This window comes from Buteo buteo, chromosome 15, assembly GCF_964188355.1.
Source record: "Buteo buteo chromosome 15, bButBut1.hap1.1, whole genome shotgun sequence".
Lineage (NCBI taxonomy): Eukaryota > Metazoa > Chordata > Aves > Accipitriformes > Accipitridae > Buteo > Buteo buteo.
Window position 1 is genome coordinate 22,087,328 of NC_134185.1, and position 19,559 is coordinate 22,106,886.

Sequence of the window (19,559 nt, forward strand, 5' to 3'; positions counted from 1 at the left end):
TGTGACGTCGGGAGTGCGACGGTTTCGCTGCTCTGGGGGAGGCGGCGGCGGTGGTGGTGGTCGCGGCGGCGGCGGGGCGATGCTGGCCTGCGATCTCTGCGGGCAGGCGCTGGCCCCGGAGGCGGCGGGGCGGCGGCACCGGCGGCGGGCGCAGCTGGGCCGCCAGCCCCGCTGCTCGCTCTGCGCCGCCGCCGCCGCCGCCGCTCCGGGCTGTGACGAGCTCCGCCGACACGTCGAGGCGGCTCACCCGGGGCCGCCGGGCTCCCGCCGCCGCCGCTCCCCCGCCGATCTCGCCGAGGGGCTGCCCGAGTGCCCTTTCTGTGGGGAGGCGGCGGGGCGGGAGCTGGAGGCGCACGTCAGGGAGCGGCACGGGGTCCTGCTGGGCGCCCCGGGCGAAGGTGAGCGGCGGGGGGGGGGTCGTCGCGGCTGGGCCCCGCGGAGGTTGGCGCTGGCCGTGCTCGCCCGGGGCGGGGAGCGGAGAACCCGGGGCCGGGGGCGAGTGCACCGCGTCGGGGCCGCAGCCGGAGCGCCTCTTGGGCTGCATTTCTATGCCGGCGGGGGCAGCTGGAGAGCTGCACGGGGGGGGGGCCGTGGGTGAAGGCGGTGGAGAGGAGTCGCTGGGAGAGGGAACGGTGAGCGAAGGCCGTGGGGGCGTCACTGGAAAAATCTGGTCCAGAGCAGGGCTACAAACGCCAAGGCAGACGAACCCGCAGTGTTTTGCGTGCCCAGAATATACCGTCCGTATCAGTGAAAGCAAATCATAAAGCTTTTGTGTGATAGGGACACGGTTTTTATCTACTTGACCTATGTTTGGTCACAAAGGTTTGACTTGCCTCCTGAAGTCTTGTCTTTGACAGGATCCCGTAGAGCAGTTGCAGTACACATTATGGAAAGGTAATTTTCAGTTAAAAGTAGAGACCTAGGAAAAATCCAGCACCAAAGCACTCTGAAGTACTAAACGTTGGTTTGGAGATCACAAGGAAGTCTTGGAGGACAGAGTTGGAGTAAGGAAAATAGCTATTTATTTGAATACTGTTTTTTATTTTAAGCTCAGAGTTTTATTCTGACTAGCTGTCCAAAGTTGCTGGTGGCTATTTCAGAAGCTTAGTAATGGCATCTCTGCTAGTGGGTAACTCTCTTAGAAGACTAGCATTCTTGATGTAACAAGCTATATATACTGACAAGAAAAACAAATGAGAATGAGGATGCAGAATGTGGCAGTATAATCAACTACACTGCATAGTCTGTGGTTAAAAATATGTTTTTCTTAAAAAAAAAAAAAAACCAAACAAAAAACCTCCAACTGTCATGGTTTAGTCCCAGCCAGCAACTAAGCACCACACAGCTGCTCGCTCACTCCTCCCTGTCCAGTGGGATGGGGGAGAGAATCAGGGGGGAGAGGGGAAGTAGAACTCGTGGTCTGAGATAAGAACAGTTTAATAGAACAGAAAGGAAGAAAATAATAATGATGATAATAATAAGACAATAATAATAATAGTAAAAGGATTGGAATATACAAAACAAGTGATGCACAATGCAATTGCTCACCACTTGCCGACCGATGCCCAGTTAGTTCCTAAGCAGCAATCCCCCCAGGCCAATTCCCCCCAGTTCATGTACTGGGCATGATGTCACATGGTATGGAATACCCCTTCAGCCAGTTTGGGTCAGCCACCCTGGCTGTGTCCCCTCCCAACTCCTTGTGCCCCTCCAGCCTTCTTGCTGCCTGGGCGTGAGAAGCTGAAAAATCCTTGACTTAGTCTAAAAACTACTTAGCAAAAAATGAAAACATCAGTGTGTTATCAACATTCTTCTCATGCTGAACCCAAAACACAGCACTGTACCAGCCACTAGGAAGAAAATTAACTCTATCCCAGCTCAGGATATTAAAAAAACTGACTGGAAAAGGCCCTATATAACTTAACCTGTTTAATTTGACCCTGCTTTGAGGGTCGATGTGATCTCCAGAAGTTGTTTTGAACCTTACCTACTCTATATGGTACTCTTCAACAATAATACTAAAACTGCAGAAAGAATATTTATTTGAGGAGATGCAGAAAGACCAACAAAGTAAGAGTGACAACACGTTTTACTTTATTCTTTCTGCTCACCAACTGCTGTGTTATCACACGAATATTAAAGTGCTGTAACCAGGTGCTCTTCTGTAAGCAGGACAGATATTTTCATTACTGGTTTGATATTTCAGACTAAGCATTTCTTAATACAGATATTATCACAGAAAATTGTGATCTATAAATTAAATGGGGCAAAACTTGATTAATAGAAAGAAGGAAAATATGTCTTAAAATTGTTAGGTATTTAGATACAAATTCTTAAATTGTTAAGAGAGTTACAGCTGTTTAGAATTTGCTGCCTTTCATTGGGGAGTATCAATGGCAACACAAATTTTATTCCTGTGTATTTATCTTTGACTGTGTATCAGTTGGGGGGTTGATTCTCACAAAACTCAGGAACTGCATTGATCAAGAAACTGCATTTCTTTTTCAGACACAGGAAATGGTGAACAGCTGTATGAATGTCCAATGTGCAGTCTTACCTGTACAAACATTCAGATTCTTGAAGAACATGTGGATTTACACTTAGAGGAACATAGCTTTTCGGAAGGTACATGAAAGGATACAGGCTTGATAATACTTGAAAGCATTTACAAGTATTTGCGTGTTGCAGTATAGAATCTCAGACAAAATTTAAACTAAATATGTCCTTATTTAAAAAGAGAACTGGACACATACATAATGAAGGTAACAGTTAATAGCAAGTTCTATCATTTGCCCAAGTGCTCTACTTAATTGCACACACTAAAAGAAACATTTGTCTATGCATGCTTGTTAAGTAAATGTACTATATGTTAGCCAAAACTAAAACTTCCAATTAAATATGTTTAAAAGACAGCCATATTATATATTTTTTTTTTCCTAGCTCTGTAGAAGGTTTACATACATGGAATTTAGAGTGGCACATTCCAGTGTGATGAGCTGAAAATCTATAGCTTATGAAAACTTCAATTTTTTTTCTCAGTTCTTTTCTCTAAATGCTTGTGCTGATTCATTAGTCATAGCGATAAAGTAAAGGAATCAAAATTAATTTTATTTATTAGCATGGCTAATCAAATCCTAGAGATTCCCTATCCAGTTCACTGATCCTAAATTTGGTTTTGTCACTTTGTTATGAGACTGGTGGCAGTGATCCTAGAAGGTAATAACTGCGTGGTATTCAAGAAACTGGGACTTCTTGCTAACTGTGAAGTGAAACATAGTAACAAAAGCTGTTTCCTAAGTAGTAGAGGTACATGCATTATTTGCCAAGTAATTGCTCCTGCAACTGCATAAACTTTGTCCGAGTCAAGAGTCTGAGTCTTGGGAGATTGAATGCAGTCAGTTCTGTTTAGTGTTTGTTGCTAATAGCTCAAAATAATGTGGGATGCATCTCCTAAAATTAATGCCCAGTTGTGTTTATGTACGTCTGCTTAGAAAAGAATCTTTACAAATTAAATAAATGATCCATCAAAGCATTGTTAACCTCCTGATCAATTCCTCTGTCTTTGGAATGTTATTCCTGGGTAGGTGGAAACATAACAGATCTAGAACTGGCTCAATGGCTCCAAACTGAAGAAGATAAACAGCAGAGATCAGAAGAGGAGAAGAGAGAGAGGGAAGAATTTAAAAAGCTGCAGGTACAGTGATATTTCTAACTGGTAAAATTTTGAACGGTTGTGCCATTAGAAGCTGAGTATCTTGGAACTGTAATGACCTGGAATGGCCATACCAGGTCGGAGCTGTGCAGTCAGATGGGCTGTGTTGAAGTAGTAGCCCAGGAGTGGGTTGCAAGCAACCTGGCTCAGGCTGGGGCTGGGTGCTCCCTGTGCATGCTGTACTGCTCTCACTGGGGGCCCCAGCACGCCTGCCGCCTCACCTCGTACTGTGCTCTGCTCAGCTCTAGCGCTCTGCCTTGCAGTGCAGCCTGGAGCATAATCCCTGGGAGAGTGCCTGATGCCCTGAGCATCCTGGCTATCCTCTTGCTGGATACCATCACCTGCTCCAGTGACCACTGCCCTGCTAGGTCCTGCTCCCCTCTCCCTCCCATCTGACAGCCCTGATAGCTCATTTCCCACTCTCACTACCTCCTGGCCATTGACTGTCTCTGTGCCAATGGCTCTCTGCTCAAGAGGGAGCATAGGGACGTGCCTGCTCTTCCAGGTGTGGCTTTCCTAGTCCCACGTTCCTACTGAGGAGTGAAGCTTGGCCTTCAGCTCTAAAATATCAAATCTGAAGTTTTTATCTCACAGTTCACTATTTTTCAAAGTTGCTGGTTGTACATGCAGCTTCTCGAAATCGCTAGATGTGAATTTTTAAAAAATGTGATTTAAATCATGTACATTCCATCCCTAACAGAGACAGTATGGCTTGGATAACTCTGGAGGCTACAAGCAGCAATTCCTAAAGAATATGGAAAGGGAAGTTAATAGAGGAAGGATGCAGCCTTTTGAATATCACAAGAGAAAAGCTGACATGATGGAATGTTTGGCTTTTGGTATAGATGATGGGAAGACAAAGACCTCAGGTAAAAATGCTGAAATCGTATACAACTAAGACTACTTTTTAGACCTAGGTTGTAGTGACCAAACCTGTCTTTAACAAAGCATGTAATTGGATGTTTAATATTAGTTGCATCCTAATTCTAATCCTTATTTTCTAGATCAATCTATATCATTTTAGTCCTAAACTAATAAGCAAATTAGAGCTTGGTATGTTTCTAATCTTTATTCTAACCTGAAGACTTTTTTTTTTTTTTTTCTTTTTTTTCTTTTGGTTCCAAGGTTCCGTAGAAAAAAGTTGTCTGGTTAAGGGCCCAAATACAATATCATAGACTCATAGAATGGTTTGGGTTGGAAGGGACCTTAAAGATCATCGAGTTCCAACCCCCCTGCCATGGGCAGGGACACCTTCCACTAGACCAGGTTGCTCAAAGCCCCATCCAACCTGGCCTTGGACACTGCCAGGGATGGGGCATCCACAACCTTTCTGGGCAACCTGTTCCAGTGCCTCACCACCCTCACAGTGAAGACCTTCTTCCTTACATCTAATCTAAATCTACCCTCTTTCAGTTTAAAGCCATTATCATATGTATCAAAAGATGCAAATGTCTTATTACAAGTTGGTTGTCCTTGAGTGTATGCTTGTTTATTACTTAGTACTCATTGGTTCCTAAGCTAGCGTAGTTGTTAAAATTTAGAGCAGCTATTTATCTTGTGTTTCAGTTAGTTGTAGTATCATGTAAGCTGGTCCCAGGTAAGCACAGTGTTCACCTGATTACAAAGTCCAAGAGAGGACTGGGAGGAGTAGACATCTACTTGATACATCTTCTTTGAAATGTTTTATAATTGGTACAAAAATACAGTGCCAATGCATTTCCATGTCCCTTTCAAAAGCCTTCCTTGTCTTTGCTTGCCAAGACCACAGTTCAAAAGTCTTTTAGCTTGTTGCTAGTGGTTCTAGCTTACAAAATTTTCATTTGGCTCTTGACAGGTAAGAGAAAATTTCTTCTATAAAATGTATTGAGTGGAAATAATACATTTAGAGTTTTCATTCTTGGTAATGATTTAGACTTCAGAGAGGAATTCAGAAAATGATGGCTATGGAATGATTGTCTTCACGATAGCATGGCAATAAAGGGCCTTTGAGAATTTACATATACAAATTGGAGAGAGCATTCCCAAGCATGTTCTTTTATGTAACAAAGGAGGATTTGGAATATCCTGCCAGTAGATTATTTTTTTTTAACATATTTACAGTTATTCTCAAATTCTGTGCCATTCCTTTTCTTGTCTTAGTTTCTCCAGGGCAAATAATTTGGGGGGGAATAAAAGGATTACGTAGTATGCATCAGTATTTCCATGTTTTTATGGGGATGTTGTACTGGAGGTGGCAGTGGCATAGAAATGCTTTATTGGTGACATTACTTTTCCTGTTTCATTGCAATAGTTCCTGTGCTTATCACAGTTTATAACGTAGCCCAAGCTGTTTAGTTTAGAATTGTCATTGTGTAGCAGCAGTGGAAAAAATAGATTGAATTCTGAAAGCTTCATAGTACATAAATTCATCAAAGTAAAGACTATCAAAATGAAATAGGTGCAGTGTCCACTGGTTTTGTGATTTGGGTTCTAGATGTAATGTAGGATCACTTAGAAGTTTTAAAATAAATTGTCATAATCTGTATCTGTTCCAAGCTGGGGAAAGAATCTTTTTCTGGCAGATTTTGTAGTTCATTTTACAGATAAACTTTATATTTGGTCTTCTTTTAGGAGTCATTGAAGCATTGTGCAAGTACTATCAGAACGAAAACAAAGATGTGAGGCATGTATGGCTTTCAACAGGAGTAGATCACTTCCACTCATCTTTGGGCGACAGAGGCTGGGGTTGCGGTTACAGGAATTTCCAAATGCTCCTTTCCTCACTGTTGCAAAACAGCTTGTATAATGACTGCTTGAGAGGTATTAAACAAAAAGCTGCCTGTTTGTTTCACGTACCTCGGATGACAACCTACTGACTGATGGTTTACCTTTTCATTTACACAGCAAGGCTTATTACATCAATGTTACCTATTAAATGCTTGTTATACCACTGGAACTTGCTGTGGAAAGAATCAGAGGGGTGAATACTGGCAAGGCATGATGTGGTTGAAGTTTTAGCTTTAGGGTTTTTTGGTGCATCTTTGTATCATCAACTGCCTCTAGTAAAAGAAGCTGAATATTTTTAATTAATACACTATTTCAGTAACTGTAGCCACAATTCAAAAGCTTTTTCTGTTCCAGATACTACACTAATTCCTAGTATACCAAAGATTCAGTCCATGATTGAAGATGCCTGGAGAGAAGGCTTTGATCCTCATGGGGCATCTCACTTCAACAACAGGTTACACGGTTCCAAAGCATGGATAGGAGCATGTGAAATTTATTCACTGTTAACCAGTCTCAGGATAAAGTAAATACTGCTTTTTGTTGTTGTTGTTGTTTTTATTTTTAAGTGCTGATTCAAGTGCTGTACCTTTAAAGGTCAGAATTGCGAATGGTGTGATGACAAAGCCACCTTAGTGGCTTTAAATTTAATCAACCTATAACAGATGTGATTTAGCGCAGTATAAACCTGTGTAACTACTTGTGCAGGTACATAAATTGAATAACTGCTTAGATCATTGAGACTTGATGAACAATGATGCCATGTATGCATAAAATCATACGTTGATTAAAAACTTAATTTCTTTTAGAAGTTTATTCTCAAGAAGAGTCTGAATTTCAACTATTAACTTGCATAATTCTGAAAGCTGTTAATTGGATTCTCTAGTGTACATGTATCACACACAAAAAATCAAACATTTTAATTTTTGCAAGTTTTACAAGTTCTTGTTAGACTGAACAGAGTGTTTCTTTGTTACATAATAAATCTTCCAGTTTTGAACAGTATATATTGCATTGCTTTGTAATTGTGTCCCATACTCCTGTATTTAAAAAAACATAAAACAGTGGTAATGACTGCTTGACGCCTGGAATTACTGTGTTTACAATTGCAGGAGGAAAGGACTGAGAGGTGAAAAAGTTGTTTTAACAAACAACCTCTTGAAATTTTATTGTTGTTTTCATTCTAAATGTTCTGTAGGTGTCAAATCATTGACTTTCACAAACCAACTGGCCCTATGGGTACACACCCTCGTTTATTCGAGTGGATTTTGCGTTACTATTCTACAGATAATGAAGGTGGTGCAAAGGTAGCGTGTACTTCCAAACCACCTATCTACTTGCAACATCAAGGTCAGTATCACAATATGCTGGTTTCTTTCTCTTCTCTATCTTTCTTTATATGTGCTGCAATTCAGAGCAGCATTTTATGTTCCTTCTTCATTTAAATGAAGGCATGGCTTTATTTCCTGTTATTTTTTATTTAGTAAGAGCAATATTAAAATTTGTATTTTTATTGGATGGAAGAGCTGGGTGTGACTGGGATCTCAACTTTTTGACATCTGCTCTTTACTTATAACTACCTTATTCAATTTCAATTAATATCTTCCTTGATCTGAAAATAAGTAGTATGCTACAAGGACTGGGATTTATGTGGTTTTAAAATACTGAAACTCTATTTTGAAATTAGGTCATAGTCGTACAGTTGTTGGAATAGAAGAGAGGAAGAACAAAACCTTATGTTTGCTACTGTTTGACCCGGGATGCCCTTCACAAGAAATGCAGAAACTGCTAAAACAAAACAGTGATGGTACTAGTCTCAAACTCCTTCGGAAATTTGTGGGTAGCTTAAAAGAAAAGCAATACCAGATAGTGGCTATAGATGGTGTACTCTCATTGGAAGAGAAAGCTGTAAGTATTTCGGAAAATAGTTTCTGTCTAAGAAAATTTAAGAGAATCTGCATTTCTTCTCTAACAGTCAAATGCATATGCATATGTGGTTGTGTAGTGAATTTTCATCTCCTCACTTTCCTCGTTCTTCTTCTCTGCTACTATTTGCTTATTCTCTGTGAATTGAGTAATCACAGGATACCAAGACCAAGGAAGTTTTGCATGTAAGTGCATGCCACCTTGATGTAACTGACAACGTCTAAATCTTTCATGAAGCTTGCAGCTGTTTGCACATGTAAATTAGGCTTTTTTTTTCTTTTTGTTTTCTTACAATGTTTTATCCTAAATAGCTTATTGTGGGCATATAAGGTACTTGCAAACCATTCGTATTCCAAAATTATCTTCGGGGGTTTTTACTGCAACTTTGTAAAGCTATGTGGTGTCTGTCAGCCTTTGACAGTTGAAGAACAAGGTGTGCAGATAATGAGGCCTAACCATCCCATGTCTCCGCAGCTTTGACATTAGAACTAGTGCATTCTGCTTTCTGGAAGTACTTAGAACTTCATATATTCAAAACGCAGCTCTGAGCAACTTGTATGTTTGAGCTGTTGGCATTTTTATAAATCAGATCCACATGTTTCACTTTGGGCATTGTAACTTATTAAGACCTTAGAAGTTTTCAGCTGAATGTCAGATGTAAGTTTTGTTTATTAAGCTTTCTCTTTCCTACACTAACAAATTGATTCTGAGGACCAATGTTCCAATTCTGTGGTGTCTTATCAGCACCATTCAGTGTGTTCAAGCTTCAGGACAGACTTCTATGTAAACTAGGAAATAACTGGTGACTGAGTCACCTGCTCAACTGTATTTAACATCTGTATATTGAAATGAGATATTGTCTTAAGTGTTTTCTGGCCCCAAACATGTCAGAAATATCAGTGAAACACAGCCATCCTGTCTTCCTCCTGCTGGCAAAAGCTTTAAAATTCAGGATACAGTAAAAAGAAGAGTGTTGTATGGGATTTGTGTGTGGGATTTTGTTTGGTTTCGGTTTTTGTTTCCTCTTTTCAAAGATTTGATTTATATTTAAAAATATCAGTTATTTAGAATTTTGTCTTGAAAGCTCCTATGTAATTAAGATGAAATATGACCCCTTATACTTGTTAAGCTTACTAAACTACTGATTTGGAAAATGGTCTTTAAAGTGGTATTTTTGTTCATTAAACTATTCTCTTTCCCCTCTCCCCACCTATTTTTAGGCTCGCTGCCATGATTCTCAGGTCTTAACATCAGAGAAGATTCCTTAAAGGATGTCTTTATTACCTCTTTCTGGAACTTGCTGGCTGCAAAACATTAAACTTGCAGACTGTGACCCTAACTCAACAATTCCTAGACTTAAACTATGTCTCCATAAATAGCTGGGGGCTCTGGAGAAGCACAACACTGGAGTGAACCTGTAGTTTTGATCTTCAATCAAAACTCTGCCCTCCTGTTGAATCTGTAACTGAAGTATTACAGTCCTTGTCTTACTAGAAAATTTGGTATTTTCTTAGTTGCTCAAATTACCAAGCAACACCTACCATCCCATAGCAAACTATGCACTGTAGATAACTGTCAGGAAGCAGTGGATAAAGATAATATGGAATTACGTTATTGGAGTACCTGGTTATGGTTTACCTCTGTAAATATGTTTATGCTGCCTCTGTGGCCAGTGCCCTATTTCTTACCAAATTTGATCAACAAATATCTGTTATGCCTCAGCAAATTCTCCTGCAACTATTTGCAAAGTACAGAGACAGTTCAGTGATTTCACAATACAGTCTGTTCCACCAGGTATTAGTTTACTACTGAACTTGTAAACATGAACATGTGTGCTTACGAGGTAGTTCAGTGTTAGCATTGGCTGTGAGGTCTAAGATAGTGGTGTCCAAAGTGGGGTGCATGTGCTTTAGGGGCTGTGCAGGAGAATCCATTGGGTATAGAAAGAAAATACTTATTTTGTACCATGAAAAAATAAAAAATATTTTTTAAAATAAGTATTTCATCCTTTAATTTCTATTTTTGTCTGTGTTTTATAATGTATATCCCCTGGGTCTCAGAGGCATCTCAAAAGGACATTTGAACTGACTGTTGACTAGAGGCTTTGTTGTGCAGGGTTAGCACCATTTAAGAGACTGGAGCTAGCTGCTGAAACAAGTATCTTGGGTGTCTGAGGCACCCTGCTGTACCTGAGACATCCTGCTCTGGCTGTAATGCCTCTCCAGCAGGGCAACTGGAGGCTAGGAGGGATGGTCAAGTGTGTTGCAAATAGCACTAGATTACTTTGCTTAAGCAACTGAATCATCCCGTAGCATTTGTTTACTGTAGCTGGAGCTTAGATGCTTCCCTTTCGTTTACGCTCTCTTCCATGTTGACATCTAGAGGTAGGTGTCTTACCATTAACCTGTTTCTGTCAAGTTTAATATGCTCTGGCAATAAGAACTAGTAATTTTTGGAAGTAGTGAAACACATGAACATGTAAAGATATTACAATCCCATAAATAAAAAAAAAATTCTGAAACATGCATGAAAGTAAAACACTTATGAAAATATATTAATTTCAGTAGGTATGTAGAAGTGGCCTGTAACCTGTGAAGGGATGAAATATTTAGGACACTGGAGGGGCTAAGACTAGGCACAGAGTTCCTGGGAATTGGGGGACCATCAGCTCACCTATTAGCGCCAGTCTGTGTGGCACACGTTCTTAAGCCATGTGAAGTTCTGCAGCCATGCGATCATTTAACTTCTCACGGATACACTTCAATCTCTTCTGCACTGTTCCCTCACCTGCCCTGTGACTGGGGCCGAGTCTATTCCTGGCTAAGCCTCTGCTAATTCCAGACTGAGTGTGTTCTTTACCCATCTGACGCTGTACCCCGATGCGTAAGTGTAAGAAGCAGGAATTGCAGCTCAGCCCCAGCTCTTCACTTAAGTGTTCAAACTGCCATTGGGACTAAGCTGGTGTTTCAGTGAAATGCTTTAACATGCAAATTTGAAATATCTGTTTGTAATGGCTTGTACATGGTGTTTGATTTCTCCATAACTGCCATGGAGCAGCTAGATTATAAGTGAGCAGAAGAGTGGGAGGCTCACTTGATCCAGCCAAAGATGCCTCTGCAACAGCTCTTGCAGTGGCAGTGGCAGTTCCTGGCACCACCTGGACAGCAACCAGCAATTTGAGATACTTGATTCCTTGTGTAAGCACGAACTTATGCCATGGTCCTCCAAGATTTTGTTGTGTTTTGTTTTGGTTTATTGTGGGTTTTTTATTTGTTTGTTTGGGTTGTTTTTGTGTTTGTTCGTTCTTGTTTTTTTAACAAGCACTCTGGTATTGTCAGAGCAACACAGGCCTAATTACAGGTTTATTAAGGTCAAGTTCCTGGTGTGACTTGTTTCAGCTTGACCCCAGGAATGCCATGTAAAGGTCCAACCAACCAAAGTAATCATGGTAGAACAAACAATAGCCTTTTCAGGGAATTGCAGCTGGGGCAGGGTAATGGGGTAACTTTCAAACATTAGCTGGACACCACTGGAAAGAAGTCTGGGGGGTAATAAAACATTAAAACAACCCTAATGAGATCCAGGACTTACAGCCTGAATCACTACCAAAAGTTTGCCCTGAGAGAGAACGAGTGCATTTGGGCTCAATGCTAACTAAAATAACTGTTTAAGGGATGTTGCCTCTTATCACCAGGCTCCCCTCGGTTCACAGAAGCTCAACTTTTTATCTTCTTTGCAAATAGTTGCCTCAGAGAAACAACAGGATCCTGTTTGGATCTATTTGCAAGACCCTAAGTATTTGGTTAACCACTTGGGTGAAGAAACTGATGGCGTGTTTCTGAAATTCCAAGAAGGACTTTGATCCGCTTTTCTCTTCCCAGGCAGCAGGGCAACAGAAGGAGTAGTACACTTTTGTAATCAGAAGTAAATCACAGAGACTTGTCATTGCTGGGGGTCCTAGCTGCTCATGTTCAGCTGCAAATTGTGTTCTCTGAAAAAAGCAGTGAAGGAGTGTCTGCGAACATACACAAGACCGAGCATAAACTGATTACTGAAAGGCCTCCTGAGTCTGCTATACAGCGAGTGCTGAAGCAGTTTATTCTTTACATGGAGTAAACTAACTCTCGGAAAAGCTTCAGGTGATTATTGTGATAATTGCCACGCGGGTTTGTCAGAAGCTGTAACTGTTTTACCATGATTTTGAAAATGTGTTCATTTCTCCTTGGGAACAATGTCAAAACTCTTTGTAAATTCAAAATTTTGGGGGCAAAATGTTTCATTCTTTTTTGTCTATTTATGCTCAATTTATCTTAGATATGACTTGTCCAAGTACTTTTTTATATACTATAATACTAGGAAGTTATAGAGACTTTAATGTGAACATTATTTTGAAAATCAAGTAATCTAATTCTAGTATGCTAGTAATATTCTGCTAATTCTAGTGTTTAATTCTAATTCACATTGCTTTATAGATAAGCATTTTCAGATTACATGTTCCTAATCGAAGGTTCCAGTGAAAAAATGTGGATTTTGGTGACCCCTAGGTTTTTCTCACAGAAACAATTTTAACGCATTCTAATTATTCTCTTAGGCTACCTGGCAGTGAATTTCATTGCACCCTCCAGCCCTGAAAGTGATGATTTCCTCTGTGCAGACAAGAGTTCACCTGTACGGGGTGTTTTCGAGCATTTTATTTCAGCACTGTTCCTTTCCTTTCTGCAGGTAGCATGGGGGAATCCCAGGGAGTTGTGCAGGAGGCATCTGTAGACTGCAGAGAAGTGACAAGTTTTAATTCCGTCTCATGGTTATATCATAATAGTCTTCATACACAGAGAATGTTCAGACAATGCTACATGGGTTACACTGTGTTTTCCGTGCAAGCACAGCAAATAAAGGTTTTTTATATTTTTTTTAATGGCAGTCAGATTCTAGAGATGAAGAGTTTAGAGAAGGGTGTTACTATGAAGAACCACTGCCATTTGAGCCCTAATTATAAAAACAGTATTCTTCATACCATATGTATTGCTAAGCAGCAAGTGCTGAGAGGGCTCAGATTCCAGCTGGGAAGCATTTGTTTCCTAAAAGCTGTCAGGTGTCGTACATCAGTTCTTCATTACTCTGTAGTGTCAGCACAAAGTCAGCATTCATCTCTGCCTATTCTAGCATCTTGGGTGATAAATTCACCCTCATGGAGAATTTGTGCCTGTTTCTAAATCATATCTAATTAATGGTTTGAGGTGATATATCTTCCCTGAGTTTAAAAGAAAAAATTTCTTGCAGACTATCTGTGTCTATAGAAAATTTAAGGATAGGTTAGTCATCTTTATTCATTCCTTCAAAAGCATAATCGGGTTAGAGAAACCAAATCTGGAGGATTTCCTGAAGAGAGAAAAGACAAGGGTTTATCCACTGTCACTTAAGCAAAGCAGTTACTATTGTGTAAAATACTAAGTTTCTCCCAAATAAATAGAAGAGGAAATATCATAAAGCTCTTGCCTGAGGAAGGAACACAACATCGGTACACAACCACTCCCTGATCAAGTTTCCTGCTTTTCATGCAGCACATCCATGCCCAACAGTGACCCATTCTGTGTACTATGTAGAGAGATACCTCTGCACAGAGAGGAACTGGGGAGAAATCTCAGTTCTTTGTCACTCTTGCCCTGTCACAGAGGCTGGCAACATATTGCTTGTCAGATGATAGGTGAGGCCACGGCTAATGTGCAGTGCTGTCATAGTTTGCCAAAAGATAATACTTTCTAGCTGCACAGATGAATTCCAAGAGTTTATTAATTTTTTACCTTTAAATGTGTACTTTGATTTAGATAATCTCAAACCAAAGGTAGCTGTTAAATGATGTGTTTATGAGGTATTATTGCACCTAAATAAATAATATGATCATAAATAGCCTTCAGGGGCCTTTATTTTCTTTCAGGAGACTATGTGGGCTCCGAATATTTTGAGTTTAATATTTTCTGAAGAAGAGAAGGCATGGAAATAAGGGCTAAGAATCTATGGCAGGGATTTATTTTAAATAACATGGACCATCACCTCATTTGTTTGCTATGCGCTTGCTTTACCATTTAGCTCCAGGAAAGGAGAGAGCAGAGGGGTAGGAGAGAATGTTATTTCTGCAACTTGTTTAGAGGTATTGCATTATCAGCCCTTGTACTTAACACATGTTCCCAGCATAAACTCCTCCTCCTCCATGTGAATGGTGGATGTAGGAGCTTTTGAAGCCTTGCTTCTTCCCCTTCCCTTCTCCACCTCCAGAGCCTGACAACAGAAGAAAGAAAACAAAAAAGCCCAAAACCAAAATCAACAAATAAAAGTTTCAGCTCAAGTTACTGTTCTTTTGGATGTGGTCTGATAAAGCAGCTGTTTTTGCCGAGGGTTTACTCGTGTATCTGTATACTATAAATCACAGTGGGTTCACATTTGCAGCTCGTATAGCTATGTAAATGTACAAAGCTACCTACTTATTGGGTGCATCATGCCTACAGTTTTGCACCGACAAGGAAGGAGGGTTGTGGGGTGACAGATGTGGTGAGGAATGATCTCACATCCTCCTTCTTGTGGAAGTGTTAGAGTGCAAGGAGGAGTCCGCATCTAAATCCAGCAGAAATTTCTTCTGCAAATGTCACTACCTGGTTCTTTATTTGGTACTGTTACTCATCTTTCTTTTTTTCCACAAACTTTGAAAAACCCAGATTTTATGCAAATCAGATCAACAGCTCTTACTTACTTGAGTTTCATATATTTCAGTCTCTTGTAGCTATGTTATGTGAGCAAATTACAAACAATATACAAGTGCAATGATATTCATTGCCTTCCCGTTCTTAATTTCCTTGCGGGTAAGGAAGAGGATATTTGAAGTCATATCTATGGCTGTATCAGCCTCAGATCCATGATATGATCCATCCATGAACTGGGCAGTATTGACAAGGGGAATATATTTGTTAAAAGATGTGAATCATTTGTAACAGAAGAATAACAAAATAAGCTATAATTGATAAAAATAATTGTATGATAGTGACACAAACAAATAAGCAAGGATTTTTGTCACCTTTCCGATCTCTGCCCTTGCTATCCTCCGAAGCAGGGCTATGGAGTGAATTCTATCCTCTGCAGTTTGCGATTTTCTTTTGTGTGCAATTTTCAGGCAATAATTTTCCTCACAGGGATGTAATTTCATATCACTACAGCTTTTTTCTCATTTACCTTTCACCTCAAACTCACAGGGCAATGTAGGCAATGAGCTGCAACTTTAACTGGACTGTTGGCTACATGATAACATAGGACAAATCATATTCTAAGTGGGATCACAGTGTGCAAGACTTATCAGTGAAAAACATGCAGAGTCTTGTCCTCATTCTTAGACGTTCAGCAGTTTACATGGGGTAGTATTTTTCATTCCTCCCAGCTAGTGGCCTCAAGATTACAGCTCTGGTGTTTGTGTGTTATGTCACCTATAATATAGTTTGTGGCATCCTACCTTAAATTCCACAGAAAAAAGCCTGTGTGCTTTCCACAGAAAAAAGTCTGTGTCCTTTGCAGTGGTTTAGCAAACTGGAGAGTCTGTAGAATTTTGAGAAAAAAAATTGAAGATTTTAAAGACCAGAATCAGTGTTAGCCCATCACCTCACTTGGAGAAGAATAGTCTCAAAGTAGACAGACTAAGCAAATAAGGATTTTTCCAGTAATTGGTTCTAATCCAGAGACATAAAGAGTTCCTCTTTCCAGAATATAGCTTTTGACACTTGGCCTTGTTCAAAGTGGTACCGAGAGGTAAAATGTCAAAGTGCCTTGATAAACCTGGTCTTGAATGGAGTATAATGGGATATTTAATGGTATACTCCTCCAGCCCCCATCTACTTCTTCCTTTGCAGGATCTGCGAGATGCTGTGTTGAAAATCTACAGCTTTTCTGAAGAAAAAAATCTGAATAAAAGGTGAACCAGAGACTGTGGCAGGAACAGGTTACATCCAAAGATATGAAAAAATGATCCCATGGCAAACTCTGAGTTCTTTCCAAACAGATTGAAGAAGAAACGTTTTTATTCAAATGGCAAACAAGAGTGTCAAGCTGATATATTGGAAGTTGAATCAGGCTAAAGGGAGAAAACTAGAGCTGTAAAAGACAAGTGCTTGTCAATACCTTGAATATGAGAAAGTGTAACAGGGTTGAGCAAACAACATTACAACAGTGTAAACCAGCAATACTTGAATTACTTCTTGAGGAGGTGGAGGCTTGTGGAGAAGATACAGAAATTTTAGAGGGGAACAGCCAAGACGGAAATAATAAGATATCTAGCTGATAATTTTTGCTGTGCATACAGAAAAACTGTGTAGATGGTGTAATGCTTTTCAGCTACTGGTCATGCAAAGCAATTGGAAGGATTTGAGGTCTTTACTGCAACTGAGAGAAAAGAAGATCATGTTCTTCAATCCCTGGCCTTTTCAAGGTTTGTTTTTTTTTATTTCTGTTAAAACATGTACACACACACACAAATATGAACTAAATACATGGATAACTGTGACCACAGGCATATTTTACTGTAAGGCAGGAAGTGCAAGGAGATGGCTCCACAGTGTTGTGTGAAATGGAGAGTTCAGTGCTCACCTCTAGCCAAAGTAAGTGGCTAGACTTTGTTAAAAGAGAGAGGTTTAGGCCTAATTCAAAGGTTATCTTACTGTCACATCATTGGTTTTGTCACATTTCTTAGGTCAGACACATTTTACAACATTTAATGCTTATAATTTTTAACATTCAGTTTCCTCTTACCCTAGTAGATTTTAGTACTTCAAATTATTGAAAAAAAGTCATTATAGTTTTTAAAAAGCTGTTTTCCAGTTGATGGTTGCTTTCATGGACATGGTGTTCTCAGATTCTCTATTCAAAATTTAGCACACTCTTGTAAATCATTTATCTTTCAATTTGGTTATGACTTTGATCTCCCAGTAAAAGCAGAACCTATGAAAAATGGGTTATAATGCAGAACTAGTTAAATCCTCATACTCAAAAAGAAGACATTATCTTTGAAACTAGAACAAAGGAATCCCATGCTCGGACTGTTAGCTTGCTTTGCTTAAATAGCTCATATTATTCTTCATTTTATGTATTTTGAGAATTCTGACTTTCATCAACTAGTAATGTACTGAAGGAGGGGGTCAGGGTCTAGTAAAAAATTAAGCAAAAAATTTAACAAAAATGATCTTTTCTAGACTACCTCCTGTCCTGGTTCTCACACTTCCCTTACGAAGGTGTTACTGTAGATTCAACCCATTCCCTATGAGCTTAACTTTGTAAAATGACTTTGTATCTAAAGACTGAAAAATATTAGGGTGATCAAGCACATTTTTTTTAGCTGGACTAGCTTGTTTTCTAGGTTTTTTTGATCCATTTGAAAACAGCATGGAAATTCATATTTACTGACATACCCTCTGGAGTGCGTGAGTCAAGAAGCAAGCACTTGCAGCTAGCCCGCAGCTAAATCACTGAAACTTATGTCAATTACTTTGCTTTCCCAGAAGAAAAGTAACATATAAACACAAGTTAAAATGCAGAAATAATACACATAATAGTAGAAAATTCAGAATTTGTTTCACCAAATGGTAAACCTATTTGGTTCACCATTCCATATCCTTTGCCAAGGAAAATTAGCCCAATCCTCCTTGTCACTGCCTACACATTTTGCCCTGGCAACGTCTCCTTTTCACATACCACTAGTGTTATGTGAAAGTGTGTGATTCCCACTGTGCAGCATACACATTTGTTTAGCTTTGACTGTCCCTGTAACTCTCCAAAACTTCTCATGCCTCGGTTTCACCCTGTTCATTTTTCTGCAGTGTAAAATGCACCTAACTCTTCCCTCTTTCTAGCTAGAAAACTCTGGGGACAAAACACAAACTAATGGCTATCAGAGAGAAAACTATCTCTCAAAGAAAGAAAAAATGTACCCTCAAATTAATAGCACTTTTAAAAGAATCTTTGCTGGAATCCTGCTCTGGTGCATTAGTGGGGATACACAAACAAAACTACCCAAACAGCTCATCTTCCAAAGAAAAGTCCTTTTCATGGTGCTTTAGAATTGTTGTGGCAACCTAAAATGCCCCTGCCACTTTGCTGAACTTGGGAACTTGAATACAAGACACACAGGTAAAACACATTCAGTTGTAAATTACAGGAGTGAAAGAAAGAAGGAGACAGAGAATGACCATGACAGAAATCCTGTAGGAGAGAGCAGACAGTGTGCATGAAAAATGGCTACATTTAGCCTTCCACACTGATTGTGGCCCTTAGGTAATGCTAACTTATGAGAAGCTTCTCTAGTAACTCAGGCACCATGTATCTTCGGCATGGATTTGTGCAATAAGGTTCAATACGCGATGTTATTAGTATGTAATAGTACCTGAGGCATGTCTAAAATAAAGGAATGCCTTACAAACCTTTTTTTTTTTTTTTTTTCCCCTGCAGCTGGTGGGCAACAACCTGTTCCTATGTAGATTCTTAAAATGAGAGTTGAAGTGGTTTAATTTAGTTTGCCCCTTTTTGCTATGACATTTTGAATGTATTTTGCAGTAACTTATATGAAACTTATTATGGGATTCCATGTGCCTAGTTTAGGTATTTACTTTACACTTTAATTTCACAGTATAGGTAGGCAGGAGACCTGTCTATTGTCTGTATAGGGAACTTCAGAGCTACACCAGTTTGCTGTCACTGTAGATGCTTGGAAAGAACTATGATTAGTATGTACAGAAATGTATTGGTGCGAAGTACCAGAGGAAACAACCAGAGAAGGACATAAGATGTTAACAGCACCAAGAACATTGGGTTTGTTTAAATTACACAACAAACCGTACATTTCCTTTACCAGTCTCCCACTGAACTTTGTGCAGCTGCACCTACAATGCAAGTATATGTTAGGTATTTGGATCCCAAGGTTAATTATTAATATTGCAGTGGACTATTTATCCTGAAAAAAAGATAATATACATGAAACCTATGTTCAATTAACTGCAGATGGATTGTAATTCAGTGTTACTGACAAGCAGGGACAAATCCTAACTTTAGGATGCTGACGTTTTATAATATTCTTAGGATTCATATGCTTTCCCCACCCGCTATCTGTCCAAAGGCCAAATGGCTTTACACG

At 39.8% G+C, this 19,559-nt stretch overlaps 1 protein-coding gene across 1 annotated transcript; it reads left to right on the top strand.

The window, feature by feature from the left end:
* Positions 1-35: 35 nt before the first annotated feature.
* Positions 36-12,675, top strand: ZUP1 (zinc finger containing ubiquitin peptidase 1). Its single transcript, XM_075046757.1, has 9 exons — positions 36-398; positions 2,509-2,625; positions 3,585-3,694; positions 4,413-4,581; positions 6,323-6,511; positions 6,833-7,001; positions 7,674-7,825; positions 8,163-8,383; positions 9,622-12,675. The coding sequence occupies exons 1-9, from the start codon at positions 80-82 to the stop codon at positions 9,667-9,669; spliced, it is 1,494 nt and encodes a 497-aa protein (XP_074902858.1). The 5' UTR covers positions 36-79; the 3' UTR covers positions 9,670-12,675.
* The last annotated feature ends 6,884 nt before the right edge of the window (positions 12,676-19,559 follow it).

Bases quoted from the DNA above. Each gene is read 5' to 3' on its own strand.
- ZUP1 (XM_075046757.1), top strand. From the start codon at position 80: ATGCTGGCCTGCGATCTCTGCGGGCAGGCGCTGGCCCCGGAGGCGGCG. The intron at 3,695-4,412 runs GTACAGTGATAT...CATCCCTAACAG, and splicing joins AAGAATTTAAAAAGCTGCAG to AGACAGTATGGCTTGGATAA. The intron at 7,002-7,673 runs GTAAATACTGCT...AATGTTCTGTAG, and splicing joins TTAACCAGTCTCAGGATAAA to GTGTCAAATCATTGACTTTC.